The 18,955-nt window shown below is 44.6% G+C and overlaps 1 protein-coding gene across 3 annotated transcripts in view; it reads left to right on the top strand.

Annotated features, from left to right (window-relative positions):
* The window catches only part of COPA (COPI coat complex subunit alpha), a 44,212-nt gene that overhangs the window by 22,591 nt on the left and 2,666 nt on the right, over positions 1 to 18,955 (top strand). For 2 of the 3 annotated variants that reach the window (XM_035009937.1, XM_035009939.1), the window contains exons 11-28: positions 2,147 to 2,297; positions 3,250 to 3,316; positions 4,231 to 4,306; positions 6,175 to 6,257; positions 6,918 to 7,057; positions 7,605 to 7,690; positions 7,779 to 7,944; positions 12,390 to 12,552; positions 12,654 to 12,800; positions 13,742 to 13,931; positions 14,054 to 14,149; positions 15,524 to 15,612; positions 15,806 to 15,929; positions 16,980 to 17,069; positions 17,248 to 17,357; positions 17,752 to 17,829; positions 18,000 to 18,068; positions 18,628 to 18,764. In XM_035009937.1, coding sequence (XP_034865828.1) covers positions 2,147 to 2,297; positions 3,250 to 3,316; positions 4,231 to 4,306; positions 6,175 to 6,257; positions 6,918 to 7,057; positions 7,605 to 7,690; positions 7,779 to 7,944; positions 12,390 to 12,552; positions 12,654 to 12,800; positions 13,742 to 13,931; positions 14,054 to 14,149; positions 15,524 to 15,612; positions 15,806 to 15,929; positions 16,980 to 17,069; positions 17,248 to 17,357; positions 17,752 to 17,829; positions 18,000 to 18,068; positions 18,628 to 18,764 — 2,062 coding nt within the window. The remainder of the gene's footprint in view (positions 1 to 2,146; positions 2,298 to 3,249; positions 3,317 to 4,230; positions 4,307 to 6,174; positions 6,258 to 6,917; positions 7,058 to 7,604; positions 7,691 to 7,778; positions 7,945 to 12,389; positions 12,553 to 12,653; positions 12,801 to 13,741; positions 13,932 to 14,053; positions 14,150 to 15,523; positions 15,613 to 15,805; positions 15,930 to 16,979; positions 17,070 to 17,247; positions 17,358 to 17,751; positions 17,830 to 17,999; positions 18,069 to 18,627; positions 18,765 to 18,955) is intronic. The other variant, XM_035009938.1, reaches the window with a different exon arrangement.

Here is an 18,955-nt window from a genome sequence, read left to right as displayed (position 1 = left end):
CAATGCTGGCAGTGCTCTGAGAGGTGCTGGGCACGTGTGAGCGGCATCGGAGGCCAGGAGGGGCACAGCGAGTAGGGGTGGAGTCGTGGGAGGGAAGAGCAGGCCCGGCTGTGCTCCACCTTGCAGGCCAGGGTTAGAGTCCAGATTTTACTCTGAATGGGTGGAGAGCCATTGGAAAGTACTGGGTAGGCAAGTGAATGATCGGGTTTATGTGTGGAGAGCTGACCAGGAGGACAAAGGTTGGAGGTTTCTCTGAGAGATGGTTGATGCTAGTAGGGAAGAAGCAAAACATTTTTTAAAACAACTGGAAAGGCTTTTTAAACTAGCATCCCTGTTTAGCAAAACCTCTTATGTTCTTGCTCTATGCTGGTGACAGGGGAAGGACAGAAATGATTGTAATTTCTGTCTTCAGGGAGCTCGTGGTATAGCGCAGCTGGTGGCCTTAAACAGTTACAGTGCAGGCCGTTAAGTGCTGTACTGGAGGGTTTAGCAGAGTGGACATACTGTATCCTGTTAGTTTCAGGTGAACATCATAGTGATTCGATCTTTTTGTATATTACAAGATAATCCCCATGATTAAGTCTAGTTACCATCTGTCACCACATAAAGTTATTATAACATCATTGACTATATTTCTTATGCTGTACATTACAGCCCCATGACTTATTTGTTCTGTAACTGGGTATTTATACCTCTTAATCTCCTTTACCTATTTTTTTTTTTTAAAGATTTTATTTATTTATTTGAGAGAGAGAGAATGAGAGAGAGCACATGAGAGGGGAGAGGGCCAGAGGGAGAAGCAGACTCCCTGCTGAGCAGGGAGCCCGATGCGGGACTCGATCCCGGGACTCCAGGATCATGACCTGAGCCGAAGGCAGTCGCTTAACCAACTGAGCCACCCAGGCGCCCCTCCTTTACCTCTTTTGATCACTCTCCACCACCTCCAACCTCTGCTAACTACCAATTTGTTCTCTATATCTGTGGTCTGTTTCCACTGTGGTGGTGGTCATTTTTGTTTCTTTTGTTTTGTTTTTTAGATTCCACATATAAGTGAACTCTTACAGTATTTGTCATTCTGTCTGACTTACTTCATTTAGTGTAATTCTTCTAAGTCCATTTATGTTGTAAATGGCAAGAGTCCATTCTTTTTTATGGCTGAGTACTATGCCACTGTGTGTGTGTGTGTGTGTGTGTGTGTGTGTGTGTGTGTGAGTGACACATCTTCTTTATCCATTTATCAGTGGACATTTACGTAGCTTCCGTATCTTGGCTACTAGAGATAATGTTGCAGTGAACGTGGAAGTGCATATATCTCTTCAAATTGGTGTTTTCATTTTCTTCAGATAGATATCCAGTAGTGGAATTGCTGGATCATATGGTATTTCTATTTTTAAGTTTTTGAGAAATCTCCATACTGTTTTATATAGTGGCTACAACCAATTTACATTCCCACTGTCAGTGCACGAGGGTTCTCTTTTCTGCACATCCTCTTCAACACTTGTTATTTCTTGTCTTTTTGATACTAGCCACTCTGACATGTGTGAGCTGATACCTCGTTATGGTTTTGATTTTGCATTTCCCTGCTGATCAGTGACGTTGAGCATCTTTTCATGTGTCTGTTGGCCATCTGAATGTCTTCTAGAAATGTCTATTCACGTCTTCTGCCCATTTTTTAATTGGGTTGTTTGTGTGTGGTTTTCTTTTTTTATACTGAGTTGTGTTTATATATTTTGGCTATTAATCCCTTATTGGATATGTGATTTACAAATATTTTCTCCCATTCAGTAGGTTGCCCTTTCATCCCTTTCATCTTGTTGATGATTTCCTTTGCTGTGCTGAAGCCTTTCAGTTTGATGCAATTCCATTTGTTTATTTTAGGTAGAATGGAACTTTGTACAAAGTGTTAGGAGAACACAGAGGAGGGTGTGTCTAAACGTGATGGTGTGATATAGAGGATTAGGCAAGGATTTACAGAAATTTATTTGAATAAAGATTCTAAGAACTGTGAGAATTTAGACAAATAAAGGATACATTTAGGTATCTTGGTTTTTAGCATGCATATGCAGTGCTCGTCCTTGTGTATCTCCTGTTTCCAGCTTTCTTTCTTGCCTGCAGTTGACTCTTTCCTCCTCTCCCTTTGCCCCAGGCCATGATGGTGGCATGATTGTGTTTAAACTGGAACGGGAACGGCCAGCCTATGCTGTTCATGGCAATATGCTCCATTATGTCAAGGACAGATTCTTACGTCAGTTGGATTTCAACAGCTCCAAAGATGTAGCTGTGATGCAGTTGCGGAGGTAAGTCAGACCTGTTCCCTCCCTCCAGACCCTCTCGTCTGTCGCCAGAGCTGATACCCACAAACCGGACTCTGTTCTTCCAATGACATTTTGGATCTCATCTCCTCTCACAGATTGAATCCCTATCGGGGAGGCTGCTCAGTTTAAACCCCAAGAGCATGGTGGGCAAGGAGGATGCCATGAGGAGAATGGGAGTTTCCCTAAGGAGAATGCTAGTGACCCTGTGCAGAGGAGACCATAACTGCCACAGTCTGCCGGGTCTCTTGCAAACCAGAGTCTCCTGGTAGAGAGCAGCCCAACTTGGTGACAGGCCCTTTTCCCTCTGTTTGGCATTTCTGTAACTCTTCTTTGCTTTCCAGCAAAATGCACACATCTCTAAACTAGAATATATGTCTCTGGAAGCTCTTAACTCTGAAGATACGATAACCTCTGGGATGTCTGGCAAAAAGAACTGTCCTCTTGGAAAGCCAGCTGCATCAGCATGCTGAAACATTCATGGTGGCAAACTTTGGCATGAGGGTTTGATAACCACCCTCCAGCATTACTACAATAAAAAGATGGGTTTATGTGAACACTCCAAGGGACAGGAGAAATTAGCCAGAGACAGAGCATGTCATGTTACTCTGGTGTCCCCTGCAATTATGTGTAGGAATTTGTACCCAAGAAGAACCAGTCCCACTCACTACAGTGAGTGCTAACCCTACCTTCCGTTGAATAATTGGGCTTGTACTAGGGTTTGTCTTTTTAAAACTGTTTGTCAAAGCTGAGTTAGGGATGTCCCCAAGCCTTAAAGGAAGGAAGAGAGTAGATGCAATATTTATTTTTATTCCTGATTACAAAAGTGATGAGTATATGTGTAAAGACTGGATAAGTAGGAGGTGTGGGAGTAATTCCGTTCTTCCATCCTTATTCCTCTTCCGTATTTTCTCTTTTTTTCCATGTATAACTCCAGTGGTTCCAAGTTTCCGGTGTTCAATATGTCATACAATCCAGCAGAAAATGCAGTCCTACTGTGTACGGTACGTAACCCATGGAATCTTCCTAGGATCTTCCCATTTCCCATAGGTCTCTTTCTCATGCCCTTAGAGAACCTCTAGCGGCTCCTTAGAAGCCATTTAATGGTCATTTTGAGAGAGCTAACCCAGTAATCAGGCTCAAATCAGGTCCACTCCAGTGATGATAAACATGTTAGGGTTTGTGCACTTCTCTTGTATAAGGCTGACGATCTCTAAACTTAACGGAGCATCAAGATGAATGCCCCAAATCACTACACATATATATATCCTATGCAAAGAGGATGTTTATCTTGATTCCTCCATGTGGGTAAAATTGTAGAGCTGACTTGGAGGAGGGTTCCTGTCAGTGGAGTTGCCTTCAGGGTCAGCAAGTAGCTCCCACATTTCTTGCCATATAATTTGGGGGAAAAAGAAATGACATTCTAGTTTTAGTGCCCTGTTTGCCAATTAAAAAGAATGAAAACCTGTCTTTCCCCATATGACTTTGAGTGTCTAATCCAGTCCTTGTTCAGTATCTAAGAACATTTTTCTCCTGACAGTTGTCTTTGCTATCTTTCCTTTGATTTTTTTTTTTTTCTCCCCTTTGAACAGACTTTAAAGGTGATGAGTTGTGTGCAGGTAGAGCAACCAGAATATTGGGGATTTGGTTTGTTAATTTTTGGAGCCAAGAGCAATCCTTTGCTTCCTTTCAAATATGATCTGCATCTTTGGAGGATACAAAAAATAAAGTGCTGTGAATTCTGAGCCCTTGGGCAATGAGCCTGAGAATTTTTAGCTGTAGAAACATTCGCTTGCCCTCTGGGTGAAGAGTGAGGAAGGGATACCTTCGAATTGTTGTATGATGGCACAGTTTTCTGTCGGAATAAACTGCCGCCTTAGGTTCCTCTCACGATTTGACCTCTCTCTGTCGTCCACAGAGAGCCAGCAATTTAGAGAACAGTACCTATGACCTGTACACCATCCCCAAGGATGCAGACTCCCAGAATCCTGACGGTAGGTGCTCCCTGTGTCTGCCGGGCTTTGCGCACAGCTCTTCTCTCCTGTGCAGTCGCGCCTCTTCAGGGTTTTCACGTTCCGTCCCCAGGCTGCGGCCACATCACTCATGTCTGTTGGCAGGGGCCGCTGACAGTTGCATCACAGGCGACCATGGTGTGAAATATTCATGTTCCTCCTTCATTTTATTACTCCAGCTAGATATATATATTTTATAATTTGGTTATTAGAAACTCTCCATTTTCTCTTTCAGCACAGCATGTTATCCTAGTTTATTGTCAGCTGATACGACTTTCACTCTGGTAGTTTCATTTATTTAAGAATGTGGTTCCAATCTTGTAGTGTCTCATCCTGGGACTAGGGATTTATGCTCTCCCATCCACTCCAGATCCGAATAGGCTTCCTTTTGCATGTCAAAGAGATGAGGCTGCTCGCAGCCCACACCCCACCAGGGATCCCAGGATCCAGCTGAGACCCCCGTCTACCTCTTCCATCACCACCATCCCTTGTTGAGTCCTTCTCAGAAGCTCCTTGCAGTCCACTTCCTCCCGTTGCTTTACAGAGTGTGTTCCTTGGGTCCCCACCTTACTAGCACGCTTTCAGGACACTTTAGACTCCATCAGCAGAATGTGAGAAGTCGTTTTGCTAGCCCTGGCCCTGTTGTGGGTGCTACTGTGTCGTTAGCGTTGCCGAAACGATTCACTATTTAAAAAAAAAAAAAAAAAAGCGTGGTCCTGGTGAGAAGAGAGGAAACCTGTATGTCTTTGGCATCCATAAATCAGTCTTCCCTATAAATTAAACAGTGAAGCCATTTCTGACCAAATTTTATGATTGTGTCCCTCCCTACCCACCCCCTTACTCTTTTTCCCCCTCTGTTTTTCAGTTAATAGCATTTAAAATACCTTAGTTTTGTTTTAGTACCACTTCTGTTTTCTCCATCTTTCGAGGGAGAGAATAATTAGTAAAGGAATACAGTGCAGCCCGGTGACAGGCCACAGAGAGGAAGAGGAAGAGAAAGAGCAAAAGCTTGACGAGTGTGGCTCCCCAGCCCCCACAGCGTGGGGGTGTCGGCTGTGATAAGAATTGCCTGTCAGGCACAGGTGCTGGAGAAGTGCAGAGCAAGGCTGGCCCGCACGTTCTGTCCACTTTGCTGCCGATGCTAATAGATAAAAGTACTTTGGGGCAGCCTTCTGTGTATGACCCTTGAGGTGTCCCTGAGAGTGGAGAGCCCATTCAGAATTCTAATCAGCCAGTGAAATGCTGGGGAACCGAGGAACATTTATAACTTTCTTCAGGGTAATAAGAATGATGGACATTTATGGAGCAACAGCTTGGTACTAAACACTGCCCCACACAGAGCTCATCTGCCTGTCAAGATTTAGTTGGGAGCGCTCTGCCCCACCCTGCTCTACCCCGAGGTCTGCATTTGCATGTTAAAAGCAGCAGAGCAGCTGCGTCCTGGGGAGGGGGCTCTCCCTCTACTCCAGCTTGTGGAGCTAGGAGGTCCTAGACGCTGACAGGCTGCATGCAGCGCTCGGCAGCTTGGCCAGCCAGGCCCTGCTCGTTAGCTTGATGGAGTGTGCAGTCTCCCAAGATGGGCGGTCCTTCTGCCAGTACATGGTGTTGGCTGAAATGCATCCACTTGGCCTAGAGAAAAGAGGCTTGGCAGGGGTGGAGGTTGGAGTTTGGAGGGGACTGGTGGGGAAAAGTCAGTGACAGTAGCCTCAGGTTACAGCTGAATTAGTTAGGAAGCAGCTGAACTGGCAAAGCCAACATGGCAGCCAGCAAGACTGGCAGCTCCATGGCACCTGACTCCGTCACCTGCCAGTGGCTCATCACACGCTCCCGCCCTTTGCTTTTGTTCTCAGCTCCTGAAGGGAAACGATCCTCGGGCCTGACAGCCGTTTGGGTTGCTAGAAATCGGTTTGCTGTCCTAGATCGGATGCATTCGGTGAGTTAAGCCTAAAAGGGGAAACTGATTTTGGCGTCGTGGTGGCAGTGGTCTAAGTATCGCACGAAGAAAGAGCAGGTTTTCTCTCTGCTCACTGCCTGGGGAGTTGTGATCATCATGCAGATAACCCCAGTCGCCCCATCAAGCAAAGAAACCTGAAAATTGACTTGATTGGGTTGATGATCACTGTGGGTCTGAGCTTGAGAACCAAGCTAACGTCACTCTTGACAACACAGAAGCCAGAAAACATCAACTCTGAAATAGGTGGGCTGGATGAGGAGTAAATCCTCCTCCTTATGCTAACTACCGCCACTGGTACTTAAAAATGTAAGCAGTCCTAAACAAGACAGACAAAGCTCTCTCAAGAAAATATGTAACAAAAATTTAAGCCCAGAAGTCTTGTCCTCTCTCTGGTTGAAGGAGGAATTCGGACTTCAGTTGGATTTCTCAGGATGTTTCAGTTGGGGGGAAAAGCAAAAGCTCTCAAGGCCCCTGGAGAGGGTTTGGGTGGGAGTGGGCTGCCTGGAGTGGTGACTGGCCTGGACAGGAACAACCCAAACTTGATTTCTTGAAGCTCAGGAACCCTTGCTGAGGCACGTCAACTGTCCTCATCTGACGAACACACATTTCTGATAACCCCAGCTTTGGTCATTATTTCAGCTCCTGATCAAGAATCTGAAGAATGAGATCACCAAAAAGGTGCAAGTGCCCAACTGTGATGAGATCTTTTATGCTGGCACGGGCAGCCTCCTGCTTCGAGATGCAGAATCCATCACGCTCTTTGATGTTCAGCAGAAGCGGTAACATGTCAGGTGCCCCCAAGCAGACAGGCGTATAGTGGGTGAGGGTGGGCCTCTGTAGTGGGAGCTTTTCTCCCAGTGAGTTTGCCTCAGGCTTGGCCGCTTTTGTGCTGTAACTCTAAGACCTGCTTGCCACTTTTCCCTCTGGGGTCACTTTCCATCCTCTCCATACTAGCATCGCAAGGAGGGGCTTATCTATCAGTTTTTGGAGCACCTGAACGAAGAATGCTTTGGGGACTTAGAACTATGGGCACGTAGGGATGAATAGCATGGTTCTTGTACTTAGAGGAACTTCCAGTCCACTGATGAGATCAGACATACACAGATTCCCTAATAATACATGTGAATGAGGGGCAGGGAGTGAGGGAAGGGAAAGTGCACGGTGTGAGCCAAGATGTTTCCGTCACTCAGCTACCATGCAGAGAGTGTTTATTTGGTATTATTTTAAGAAACTGGGGCTTACATTAATTTGGAGATGAAAAGCATGTAGGTCTTAACCTGGGACGAGGGAGTCAGGTCCACTTAGGTTCACCTTTCTCTGTCCCAGGACTCTGGCCTCTGTGAAGATCTCTAAGGTGAAGTATGTTATCTGGTCAGCAGACATGTCCCACGTCGCACTACTGGCCAAACATGGTAAGTCTTCATCATATCCGCCCTGATTTAGAGACCGGCCCTTCCCTCCCCACCCCTGCCAGTCTGCTTCACTCATCCTGTCCAGCAGAGCACTCATGCCCTTTGCCTCTTACAGCCATTGTGATCTGTAACCGCAAACTGGAGGCCCTGTGTAACATTCATGAGAACATTCGCGTCAAGAGTGGGGCCTGGGATGAGAGTGGGGTATTTATCTATACCACAAGCAACCACATCAAATATGCCGTCACCACTGGGTAAGTGAATCATCTGATAACACAGAGTGGGAGCATGCAGCTCTTGAAATCACTGTCCTGGCTCAAGGGATGTAACTGAGTCCTCCTTGAACCTTCTTCGTGGGAAATCTTTGTCGGGCACATGTGTGCTACGCACAGCTGAACATTCTTTTTCAACTCTTTAAAAAATTGTGACATATGACCCAAATGCAGACAAATGCACGGAGTCCATACAAAGAGAATAGCAGATTGTCACATAGTGGATGTCCGTGTCCCTGCCACCCAGGTCAGGAGCTACAGCAGAACTGGCAGCCAGAAGCCCTCAGCCTTGGGCACAACCACCTCTACTTCCCACCCAAAGATCACATTATTCTGACTTCTGTGGAAATTTCGTCCTAGCTATTCTTTGTAATTTTACTGCCCAATATGTGTCTTAAAATAGTATGCTTTAATTTTGCCTGGTTTTGAACTTCATGTAAATCATACTGAATATATTGTTTCATATTTTACTTATTTTGCTTATTTTGCTCAATATTTTGTTTGTAAGATGCATCCATGTTGTAGCTGTAATTTATTTTCATTGTGTAATATTCTGTTATATGAATATACCGCAGTTTTATCAGTTCTACTCTAGAGGGATGTTTGAGTGATTTCTAGGATTTGGCTACTGTGATGAACAATGTTCTTTTAAACATTCTTTTACATGTGTTCTGGTGCAAATGCACATAATGTTTCTCTAGAGTGTCCACCCAGAGCCGAATTGCTGGATCATAGAGTATGCGTATCTTCGCGTTTACTAGGTAACGTGAAACTGCTCTCCAGAGGGGCTGTACCGATTTTCACGTCCACCAGCATGGTAGAAAATCTTCCTTGCTTACCATCCTTTCCAGCCCTTGGCTTTGCCAGACTTATTTTTGTCTGTCTGGTGGGTGTGTAATGGCATCTCATTGTCATTTTACTTTTCTACGCTGATTCCTAATGAGATTGAGCAACTTTTCAGTTGACCATCAGGATTTCCTCTTTTGTGAATTCTGTTCAGGCCTTTTATCTCTTTTTTTTAATGAGTTATCCTTTTTAATTTTAGGAGTTCTTCATATATTTGAGTGTGCATCCTTTGTCAGGGCTACGTGTTACAAATCTTAATGTTTCTTCCCGTTCTCTAGCTTGTCTTCTGATTCTCTTTATGATGCCCTTTGACGACCGGATGTTCTTACTTTAATATAGTTGAATTTATGAATCTTACCTTTTATGGGTATTGGGTTTTGTATCTTCTTGAATAAATCTTTATCGACTCCAAGATTATAAAGGCATTCTTTTATATTCTTTTGTAGAAACTTTATAGTTTTGTTTTTCATATCTAGGACTGTGATCTGCTGAAGTTCATTTTTGTGTATGGTGTGAGGTGCAGGGGGCTCAGTTTCACAGTTTTCCTTACGGACACTCAGCTGTCCCAGAGTCATTTACTGAAATCAGACCAATCTTTACCCCCTCATTCTACAGTGCCTTCTTTGTCACGTATGAATCATGTTTCCAAAAATGCAAGGACCTATTTTCTGTGGGCTGTGTGTTGATCTCTGATCTCATTCTGTCTTAAAGTATTACAGCTTTAGGATTTTTCGCATCTGCTAAAGCACATCCTCGGATCTTTCCCACTTTTATTTTTTAAAGTTATTAAGCTATTTTCTAATTACTTTTGCCCTGAAAAGGCAAATTTTCAATTTTTTTTTGCCTTAAAAAAGTATGTTAGAATCATCTTGTGAAATTCCATGCAAAATAAAACCAACAAAGAAAACACACTCTTGTGATTTTAGTGGGATTGCATTGGATCTGTTTGTCATTTTGGGCCTAATTGACATCTTTACAATATTAAATTTCCTGATCTGTGAACATGATGTAGTAACTCTTCATTTATTTAGGTGTTCCTAAATAAATGTTTACTTTTCAGTAAGGTTTATAATTTTCTCCATAGAGATCTTGCATTTCTTTAGATTATTCTTAGGCCCTTGGTAGTTTTCAATGTGATTTGTAAGTGGATAGTATCCATTTAAAAATTTAATTTTCTAACTTTTTATGATACTTAGAAATACAATTACGTTTTTAAATTGATTCTATTTCAGAGACCTTGCTAGACTTTTATTATTTCTAGTAATTTATCTTTTTTCACAAATAATCATAGCATCTTTGGGTAGTGATGGTTTGTTTCTTCTTTTCCAGTACTTAACTTTCATGTGTTTGTCTTGCACTGACCAGAATCTCCAGCATAGTGTTGAATAAACATGGTGATGGCAAGCTTTTTTGTCTTGTTCCAATTTAAAGAGTGAGCTTTGGGGAGCCAGGGTGGCTCAGTTGGTTAAGCGTCCGACTCATGGTTTCAGCTTGGATTGTGATCTTGGGGTTGTGAGATTGAGCCCCACGTTGGGCTCTGCACTCAGCGTGGAGTCTGCTTGAGATTCTGCCTAAGATTCCCTCTGCCCCTTCCCCTGCTTCCACTCTCTCTCTCTTAAATAAAATCTTCAAGAAAAGAAAAAGAGTGAGCTTTCAGTGTATTGGCATTATGTAAGTTTGTTGTAGACTTCTTTAGAGATAGCTTTTATTTATTAAGGAATTTACTTGCTATAGCTCAGATAAATATTGAATTTTATTAGATACTTTTTCTGCATATACTGAGGTAATCATAGGATTTTTCTCTTTTTATTGATTAGTAGTGAATTAAATTGATTTTTAAAAAATGTTAGACCAGTGGGGTACCTAGTGGCTCAGTTGGTTGAGCATCTGCCTTTGGCTCACGTCATGATCCCAGGGTCCTGGGATCCAGCCTTGCATTGGGCTCCCTGCTCGGTAGGGGGCCTGCTTCTCCCTCTCCCACACCCCTGCTTGTGCACGTGCTCGCTCGCTCTCTTTCTGTCAAATAAATAAATAAAATCTTAAAAAAAAAAATGTTAGACCAACATTGTATTCCTGATACAGATCTAACTTGGTCATGATGTTTTACCCGTTTCTGATATTGCTAAATAAAATAAATTTTATTTATTTATTTTTAAAGATTTTATTTATTTATTTGACAGAGAGAGAGACAGCAGAGCAGGAACACAAGCAGGGGGAGTGGGAGAAGGAGAAGCAGGCTCCCCACTGAGCAGGGAACCCGATGCGGGGCTCGATCCTAGGATGCTGGGATCATGACCTGAGCCGAAGGTAGATGCTTAACGACTAAACCACCCAGGCGCCCCTTGATATTGCTAGTTTTAGTTTGCTAGTATTTTGCTCAGGATTTTTACATCCATGTATGTACATATATGAGATTGACCTGTGACTTCCCTTTTTCTTTCTGTCCTTGTCAGGTTTTGGTGTTGAGGTTGTGCTAATTTCATAAAATAAGGAAAGTAATACACCTTCCTCTGTTCTCTCAGTGAGTTTGTAATAAGATTCGGTTTAATTCTTCCTGAAATGTTGGGTAGAATTTGCCAGTGAAGTCATCCAGGCCTGGATTTTTTTATGATTCAGTTTATCTTGTGTAACAGTTATGGGACTGTAGGGGTTTTTTATCTCTTTTTAGGCAGTTTTGGTAAATTTTACTTTTCTTGGAATTTGATCATTTAAAAAAAGTTTACGCCTATCCTCATCCTGCAGGAGCTAGAGTAATATCCCCTTTTCCATTCCTAATATTGCAGTTCTATCTTTTTGTTTTGATTAGCCTCATGAGAGGTTTATCAGTTTTATTTAGCTTTTGCCTTTATTGATTGAACTTCTGTGTTGTATTTTTGTTTTCTATTTCTTAATTTTATGATTGGCTTCATTATTTTTCCTAAGTATATTCTTTGGTTTAACTTTTAAAAGAACAAAATTTTTGAGTTGGGTGCTTATTAATTTTTATTACATTTTTATTTTTTATATTATATTTATTAATTTTCTAATATATGTACATAGAACTCATTAGTTTCTGGTGTTTCTTCTAATACAATGTGTGCACTTAGCATCCTGGATTATCAATCAAATTTTGTGTTAGCGATGCCCATAAATTTTATAAACTTTTAGTTTTTGTTCAGTTTAAAATATTTTTTGCTTTTTATCATTTGTATGTCAGAACTTCGCATCTCCTGCTCTTCTCCTTTTACCTGTAACTGCAGGGAAGGATTTAACTGGCCCAGTGATTGTATACCAGAACTTTAAATTTAACTTTCAGGACTGATTCCTTAGCCATGTCTCTTGGCTCTCAGAGTTGTAACTTATGAAGAAAGATCATACCATGTGCCCCGTGTTTTCCTGCTTCATACAAAAGAAAAAGTACATGTGGCATTTAGTTCTGCTCTCTTTTGAATTGCTTCCCATCTGTCCCATTGTGCAAGTGGCACTTGGCCAAAGAGCAGTGAGAAGATAAAAAGTTGTGTCCTAAGCTTGTTCCAGGTCCTCACAGGCTGGGTTTTGCCCCTCATTTGCTGAAAGTTGTGCCCTCTAACTCCTATTTGCAGGGACTACGGGATCATCCGGACTCTGGATTTACCCATCTATGTCACGCGCGTGAAGGGCAACAATGTGTATTGCCTGGACAGGGAGTGTCGTCCGCGGGTGCTCACCATTGATCCCACTGAGTTCAAGTTCAAGCTGGCCCTGATCAACAGAAAATATGATGAGGTATGAAACGAGACTGCGCACTCGGGGTGTGAGAGGGCCAGCACTCCTTTTTCCCTCTGAGTGATCTCTCCTTCCTGCCCCACCCCACCCCAAATGTCTAGGTATTGCACATGGTGAGGAATGCCAAGCTAGTAGGACAGTCCATCATTGCTTACCTCCAGAAGAAGGGCTACCCAGAAGTGGCACTGCATTTCGTCAAGGATGAAAAAACTCGATTTAGTCTGGCACTCGAGTGTGGAAATATTGAGGTGAGGGAGACGTGGTCATGAGCCCCATTTCATTGCAGAGGAGGTGATAGGGTTAGGGTCGCACTGCAAGGATGTTATTCTGGGCTTGCTGCTTCAGGAGGTATGATGGAATTTGAGATTTTTCTAGTTGTTAGGTAGAGCTGTCTTCCTGTTGCTGTTGGCCCATCTCTGCCACTTCCTGTCTCTGCATCTGCCATAGCGTTGTTACTGTTGTCATTATCGGTCATTCTGAATTCATTAACTTCTAGAATCGGAGCAACATAGTGTGGAATCTGAAAAATCTCATTATTTCCTTCACCTCTTACTTGCTGATTGGCTGCTTAGATGAAGAAGTACTTGTGAAATGTTGGGACCTAGAGGGGTGCCTGGCAGCTCAGTCGGCATCTGATTCTTGATCTCAGCTCAGGTCTGGATCTCAGGGTTGTGATTTCAAGCCCTGTGTTGGGCTCCACACTGGGTGTGGAGCCTACTTAAAAATCAAATAAAATAAAATCTTTAAAAAAAATGTTGGGACCTAGAGTGTACAGGCGTTTTTTTAAATGGGAAGAGGGCTTAGGTGAATTGACTTTCTAGTTGTGAACTTCCTTCTTTTATTATTTCTTCTTTCCTAAAGCCCCTGTGGATCTTCAAACTTAGCAAGTAGAAAAAAAGGTAGCTAAGTAGGAATTGGCCCTACGGAATCAGCAAATGGTAGGAGATGATTTTGTTGTAAAAGTAAATTTCGGAGGAGAAGGATAATGTAATGTGATTCTTTCCATGGAGCCAAAGGGACTCTGTTTGGTGATAGGATTTTCAGTAGAATTAGACTGAACGCTAAGAGTAATTGCAAGTATAGAGAGCCTGTGGGAGATTTATGTAGAGGCAGATACTTTGACTGTAGTCCCTAGTTTTGAGTCACAGTATCTGCCAACCTGTTAACTCTGACCCTGGGGACTCTTTAGATTGCTCTGGAAGCAGCCAAAGCACTGGATGACAAGAACTGCTGGGAAAAGCTGGGAGAAGTGGCCTTGCTACAAGGGAACCACCAGATTGTGGAAATGTGTTATCAACGCACCAAAAACTTTGACAAACTTTCTTTCTTGTACCTTATCACTGGCAACCTAGAGAAACTTCGCAAGATGATGAAGATTGGTGAGTCCCCAGAAACTAAGGATGGGAAGAGCGGTCCTTGGGGGAAGGAGGAAGGCAAATAGAGGAGAATGAGAACTTAAGAGAAAAGCCCTAACTTGGTATCTCTTACTGACTTGCTGCAGCTGAGATCCGAAAGGACATGAGTGGCCATTATCAGAATGCCCTCTACCTGGGTGACGTGTCCGAGCGGGTGCGGATCCTGAAGAACTGTGGGCAGAGTAAGTAGGCACGCGGGACTCACCATCTCTCTTGGGGCTTAGATAGTATTTTCTCTTCGTGGTGAATTACCCACGTATAGCGGTGAGATGTTTCCCTTTGTTGTGCATTTTTCCAGAAGAGACAGCATGCTCCTATCAAGCTCAGGAGACATTCTTCAGAGCCAGGTGGAGGTACAGCCAGAATATTCAGTCTGGTCAAGCACTCTTAGGAAAACAGTTAATAGTCATGGAGGAGCTCGGGGGTTTTAAAATGTCCTGAAGCAGAGACCCTAGTAAATACACTTGACTGGTTGCCATTAGAATTTTATTCTTTTACCTCAAGCCTGGAGGTTTTACTCTTTTACTTATTTATTCGTTTATGTATTCAAGGGATATTTTCTTTTCCTTTTTTTTTTTTTAAAGATTTTATTTATTTGACAGAGAGCGACACAGCGAGAGAGGGAACACAAGCAGGGGGAGTGGGAGAGGGAGAAGCAGGCTCCTCACTGAGCAGGGAGCCCGATGCGGGGCTTGATCCCAGGATGCTGGGATCATGACCTGAGCCGAAGGCAGATGCTTAACAACTGAGTCACCCAGACGCTCCTCAAAGGGTATTTTCTGAGAGCCCAGTATGTACCAAGCACAATACTAGCATTTGAGATACGCTAGGAAACAAGAAAGGTGAGAGATGTGGTTTGAACGAAGGTGCTAAGCAGTAAAGGGGTCAGACTTGCCATATGTTGTAAAGGTGGAAACAACGTGATTTATTGAAGGGCTGGATGTGTGACGTGAGGAGAGGAGCCAGGGATGACTCCAAGATTCTTGTCAGCACTGATGAGAGAGTTTAAGGATAAGTGACTGTATTAGTTACTTACTGCTGTGGAGCAAATTACCCCAAAGTGAGTAGTTTAAAACAACAAATGCTGATTACCTCAGCATGGCTTAGCTGGATGCCTCTGGCTCAGTGTCTCTCAGGAGTCTGTGATCAGGGCGTTGGCCAAGACTGCAGATATCTCAAGGCTTGAGTGGGGAAGGATCTCCTCCCACACTCTCTACAGGGCTGCAGGCAGTCCTCAGGTCCTTGTGGGCTGCTGACTGGGAAATGTCAATTTTCTGCCATGTAGGCGTCTCCTTAGGGCACTTTACAGCATGGCAGCTGGTTTCCCTCAGAGCAGGCGATGGCATCCAGGTGGAGGCCACAGTCGTATCCTAATCTCAGAAGTGACATCCCATCACTTCTGCCATGTCTTGTTCATTAGAAGTGAGTCAGCAAGTCCCTTCCACACTGAAGGTGTGGGTGTGGGGGGGATTTTGCACAGACTTGAAGACCAGGAGGCAGGGATTGCTGGGGGACATCCGGAATGCTGTCTACCACAACGTCTGTTTTCTCTGCAGAGTCACTGGCCTATCTCACGGCTGCTACTCATGGCTTAGATGAAGAAGCTGAGAGCTTGAAGGAGACATTTGACCCAGAGAAGGAGACTGTGAGTCTTTGTTTACATGGGTGTCGGATTACAGGATGAACTCAGATCTGGGGACAGTTTAAATCTACAGACGTTAGTCTCCCACCTGGTTACCAGGAGAGGCAGAGAAGCAAAGGAGATCAAAGGAGGCTCTGTAGCCTTCCCTGCATGATTCCTGAGAGCTGTTTGCTTTTAACCTTCTTCCACCTCTTAGATCCCAGACATTGATCCTAATGCCAAGCTGCTCCAGCCACCTGCACCTATCATGCCATTGGATACCAACTGGCCCTTACTGACTGTGTCTAAAGGCTTCTTTGAAGGCTCCATTGCCAGCAAGGGTAAGTGCCCACCCCTCTGTAGTGTTTTTGTTATTGTTTGTTTTGTGAAGAGCTGTCCTACAGAGTACCCTCAGCTCCTTTGTCCTTTCTTCTGTGTGAGATCATGGAGCACAGAGACACCAATCTGAGCTATGGTACATGCTTTTAAAAATTAAATAAAAGCATTACGAGATTATTAGAATTTGGAAAATAGGGGGAGAAAAGAAAGTTGTGTCTTAGTCCAGGCCTCCGACAAGCGCTCTGCACATGTGGGTGCATTTCCTTAGGCTTTTCCATATGTGTGGTTGGTCACTCAGTCCCGTTTAGTATTTTATCGTTCACGATGTACGGTCTTAAGGCACCAGGGCAGCGACCTCAGACTCTGGCATGCGGGCGTATGCAGACCTGAGCTACCTCCCACCGCTACTCCCACCCTTGCCCGCTCTGGTTTTCTTGGCTGAAAGCTTAGATAGACCCCTGGGCATCTTGTGCCCAGGCCTGCTCATCCCTCCACCTCTCACCTACCCTGTGTCCCCATGCCGCGTACACACTGTAGAGGTGGTAGCTCAGCAGAGCTCTCAGCGGGAAACTCTAAGAGTTGCTAAGTAAAAAATGGTTTAAGAGGGGCACCTGAGTAGCTCAGTTGGTTGAGTGTCTGCCTTTGGCTCAGGTCATGATGCTGGAGTCCTGGGATTGAGCCCCGTATCGGGCTCCCTGCTCAGCAGGGAGTCTGCTTCTCCCGCTCCCCCTGCTTCTTCCCCTCACTTGTTCGAGGGTGCGCACGCTCTCTCTCTCTTTCAAATAAATAAACAAAACCTTTAAAAAAAATGGTTTAAGAGGCAGGTTTTAGTAGCAGGAAGGCCTTTCCATCTCTCTTCTATTCCCTCTCCCTTTGAAAACTACTGCAAGTTAGCGTAGCATATATACTACAAAAATAAATAATAAACAAGAACATTGAGTGGACAGGGCCTTGGCAGCTGCTTTTGTAAGGATGCAGCTTGCCTGCAGAAGAGGCCAGATCTCAGACTTGCCTGGCCATAACCAGTTCCTTTCTGTTCCTTCTCTCTGTAGGCAAGGGAGGAGCACTGGCTGCTGACATTGACATTGACACTGTTGGCACCGAGGGCTGGGGAGAGGATGCGGAGCTGCAGCTGGACGAAGGTAAGAGTGTACTTCTTGGACTCCTGGAAGGATGGTGGCCTGGGTGGGGGCTGGGTTGTGGGGCACTCCTGCAGGGTTCCAAACCATGGGACCCATAAAGATCCTAGCATTGTGCTTTCTTTGGGCTAAAGATTATACCACTCTGCAAATCCACTTTGAGCCTGGATTTTCCTTACAGACGGCTTTGTGGAGGCTACAGAAGGTCTGGGGGACGACGCTCTTGGCAAGGGACAGGAAGAAGGAGGCGGCTGGGATGTCGAAGAGGACCTGGAGCTCCCTCCTGAGCTGGTGCATGGGGTTCTTACCCTTAGAAGGCTCCCTCTGCTTCTCCCTATGCAAGCCATTGTCCTTACCGCTCCCGACCTGTCCTGAGGCTCCTTGAAAGGGAGGGGGTCTAGACCGTCCTGGTCTGATGCTTGTCTCCATTTGAAAGAAGGAAAGGAGATAATCAGGTTGTGCCAACAGCAGCTTATGAAAAGGCAGCAGGCTTTGTTGTCTGAATTAGAGCTTTTGGTGTATCATTTTGTTACTCGTGAAGCTGCTTGTATTTGAAGGTCTTCTCCCACAACCATCCCCCTTCCTCCCCAGTCGAGTCTGGGGACAAGGTAAAGGGCTGTGTTTAGATTGATCAGCACAGAGTGCTTGAATGGCTTACAAAATGACTGACCTGTTTTTCTCCTAGGATATACCCCCTGGGGCAGCTGGGGGTGCTGAGGATGGGTTCTTTGTGCCCCCCACCAAGGGAACCAGCCCAACTCAGGTAAGTAGACAAACACAGCCCTGTGGGCATGACTTCTGGTTCTGAGCTGGCTACGCTGGCTTAATGTGTAATGAGTGGCTAATACTTTTCTGCTCTAGATACAGAGTAGGATAGTTTGGGAGGAGAAAGGGCAAAGTTTTACTTGGCTTGGGTTTTCTGTTTCTTGTTAGATCTGGTGCAGTAACTCTCAGCTTCCAGTGGATCACATCCTGGCAGGCTCTTTTGAAACAGCCATGCGGGTAAGTCTGAGAGTAGCGTTGGCTCTTGCTGAGTGTTCCTCGTTCAGGGTCCCCAGGGAGAAGGGTGACTCATCTTAACCGAATGGAAATTAACCTATCCACAAGGGCAGAGGTGTGTCTTTATCGTGGAAACCCTGGTCTTGCCTGAGGAAACTTGCCTCATAAGGCCTTCCTCTTAGTGCTTTCCATTTGGCTTAGTAATCTCTTCAGGTGGGTCCTACCAGCCACCCCCCCCCCCCATGTATAGTCTGCTTTGTGGCTCACATCAGTGAAGTCAGCGCCCCTTCACGAACAGGTGTGTGTTTTGAACGCTAAACCATGTATTATGATGGCAGTAACAGTAACTACAAATGCAACAACCACGAACATTTCCTCAGTGTTGACTGTGTATCCCGCACTATCCTAAATGCTTTATAGGTATTATTAAATGCGGTAGGTCCTATAATTAAGTGTGATTTACTGATGAGGAAACAAGTACAGAGAAGTACCTTGCCCAAGGTCAGCTGGTTTTTCAGTGGCAGGGTCACAGTTTTTGTGTTTCTTTCCTCCTGTATTCCAGCTCCTTCACGACCAAGTGGGGGTGACCCAGTTTGGCCCCTATAAGCAACTGTTCCTACAGACCTATGCCCGCGGCCGTACCACCTATCAGGCCCTGCCCTGCCTGCCCTCCATGTACGGCTATCCTAATCGCAATTGGTAAGGCCCCTTGCTCGTGACTTGTGTCTCTTCCAGCTTGGGGTAGGTATTTCAGATGGTAGCCTGGGGGACAGTTAACCCTTGTCCCAGAGCTGAGGTTTCCTAGTAGGAAGAGAACTTCGGCTTGACACTGCATGAGGCTTGGTTTATACATCTGCACCCACTTCCCCCTCCTGTTTCCCCCGTTGAGT

The sequence above is a fragment of the Mirounga leonina genome, unplaced genomic scaffold, assembly GCF_011800145.1.
Source record: "Mirounga leonina isolate KUSES-001 unplaced genomic scaffold, KU_Mleo_1.0 Mir_154, whole genome shotgun sequence".
Lineage (NCBI taxonomy): Eukaryota > Metazoa > Chordata > Mammalia > Carnivora > Phocidae > Mirounga > Mirounga leonina.
Note: the sequence above shows the minus strand (reverse complement) of the source record. Positions and strands in the feature narration are given on the sequence as shown.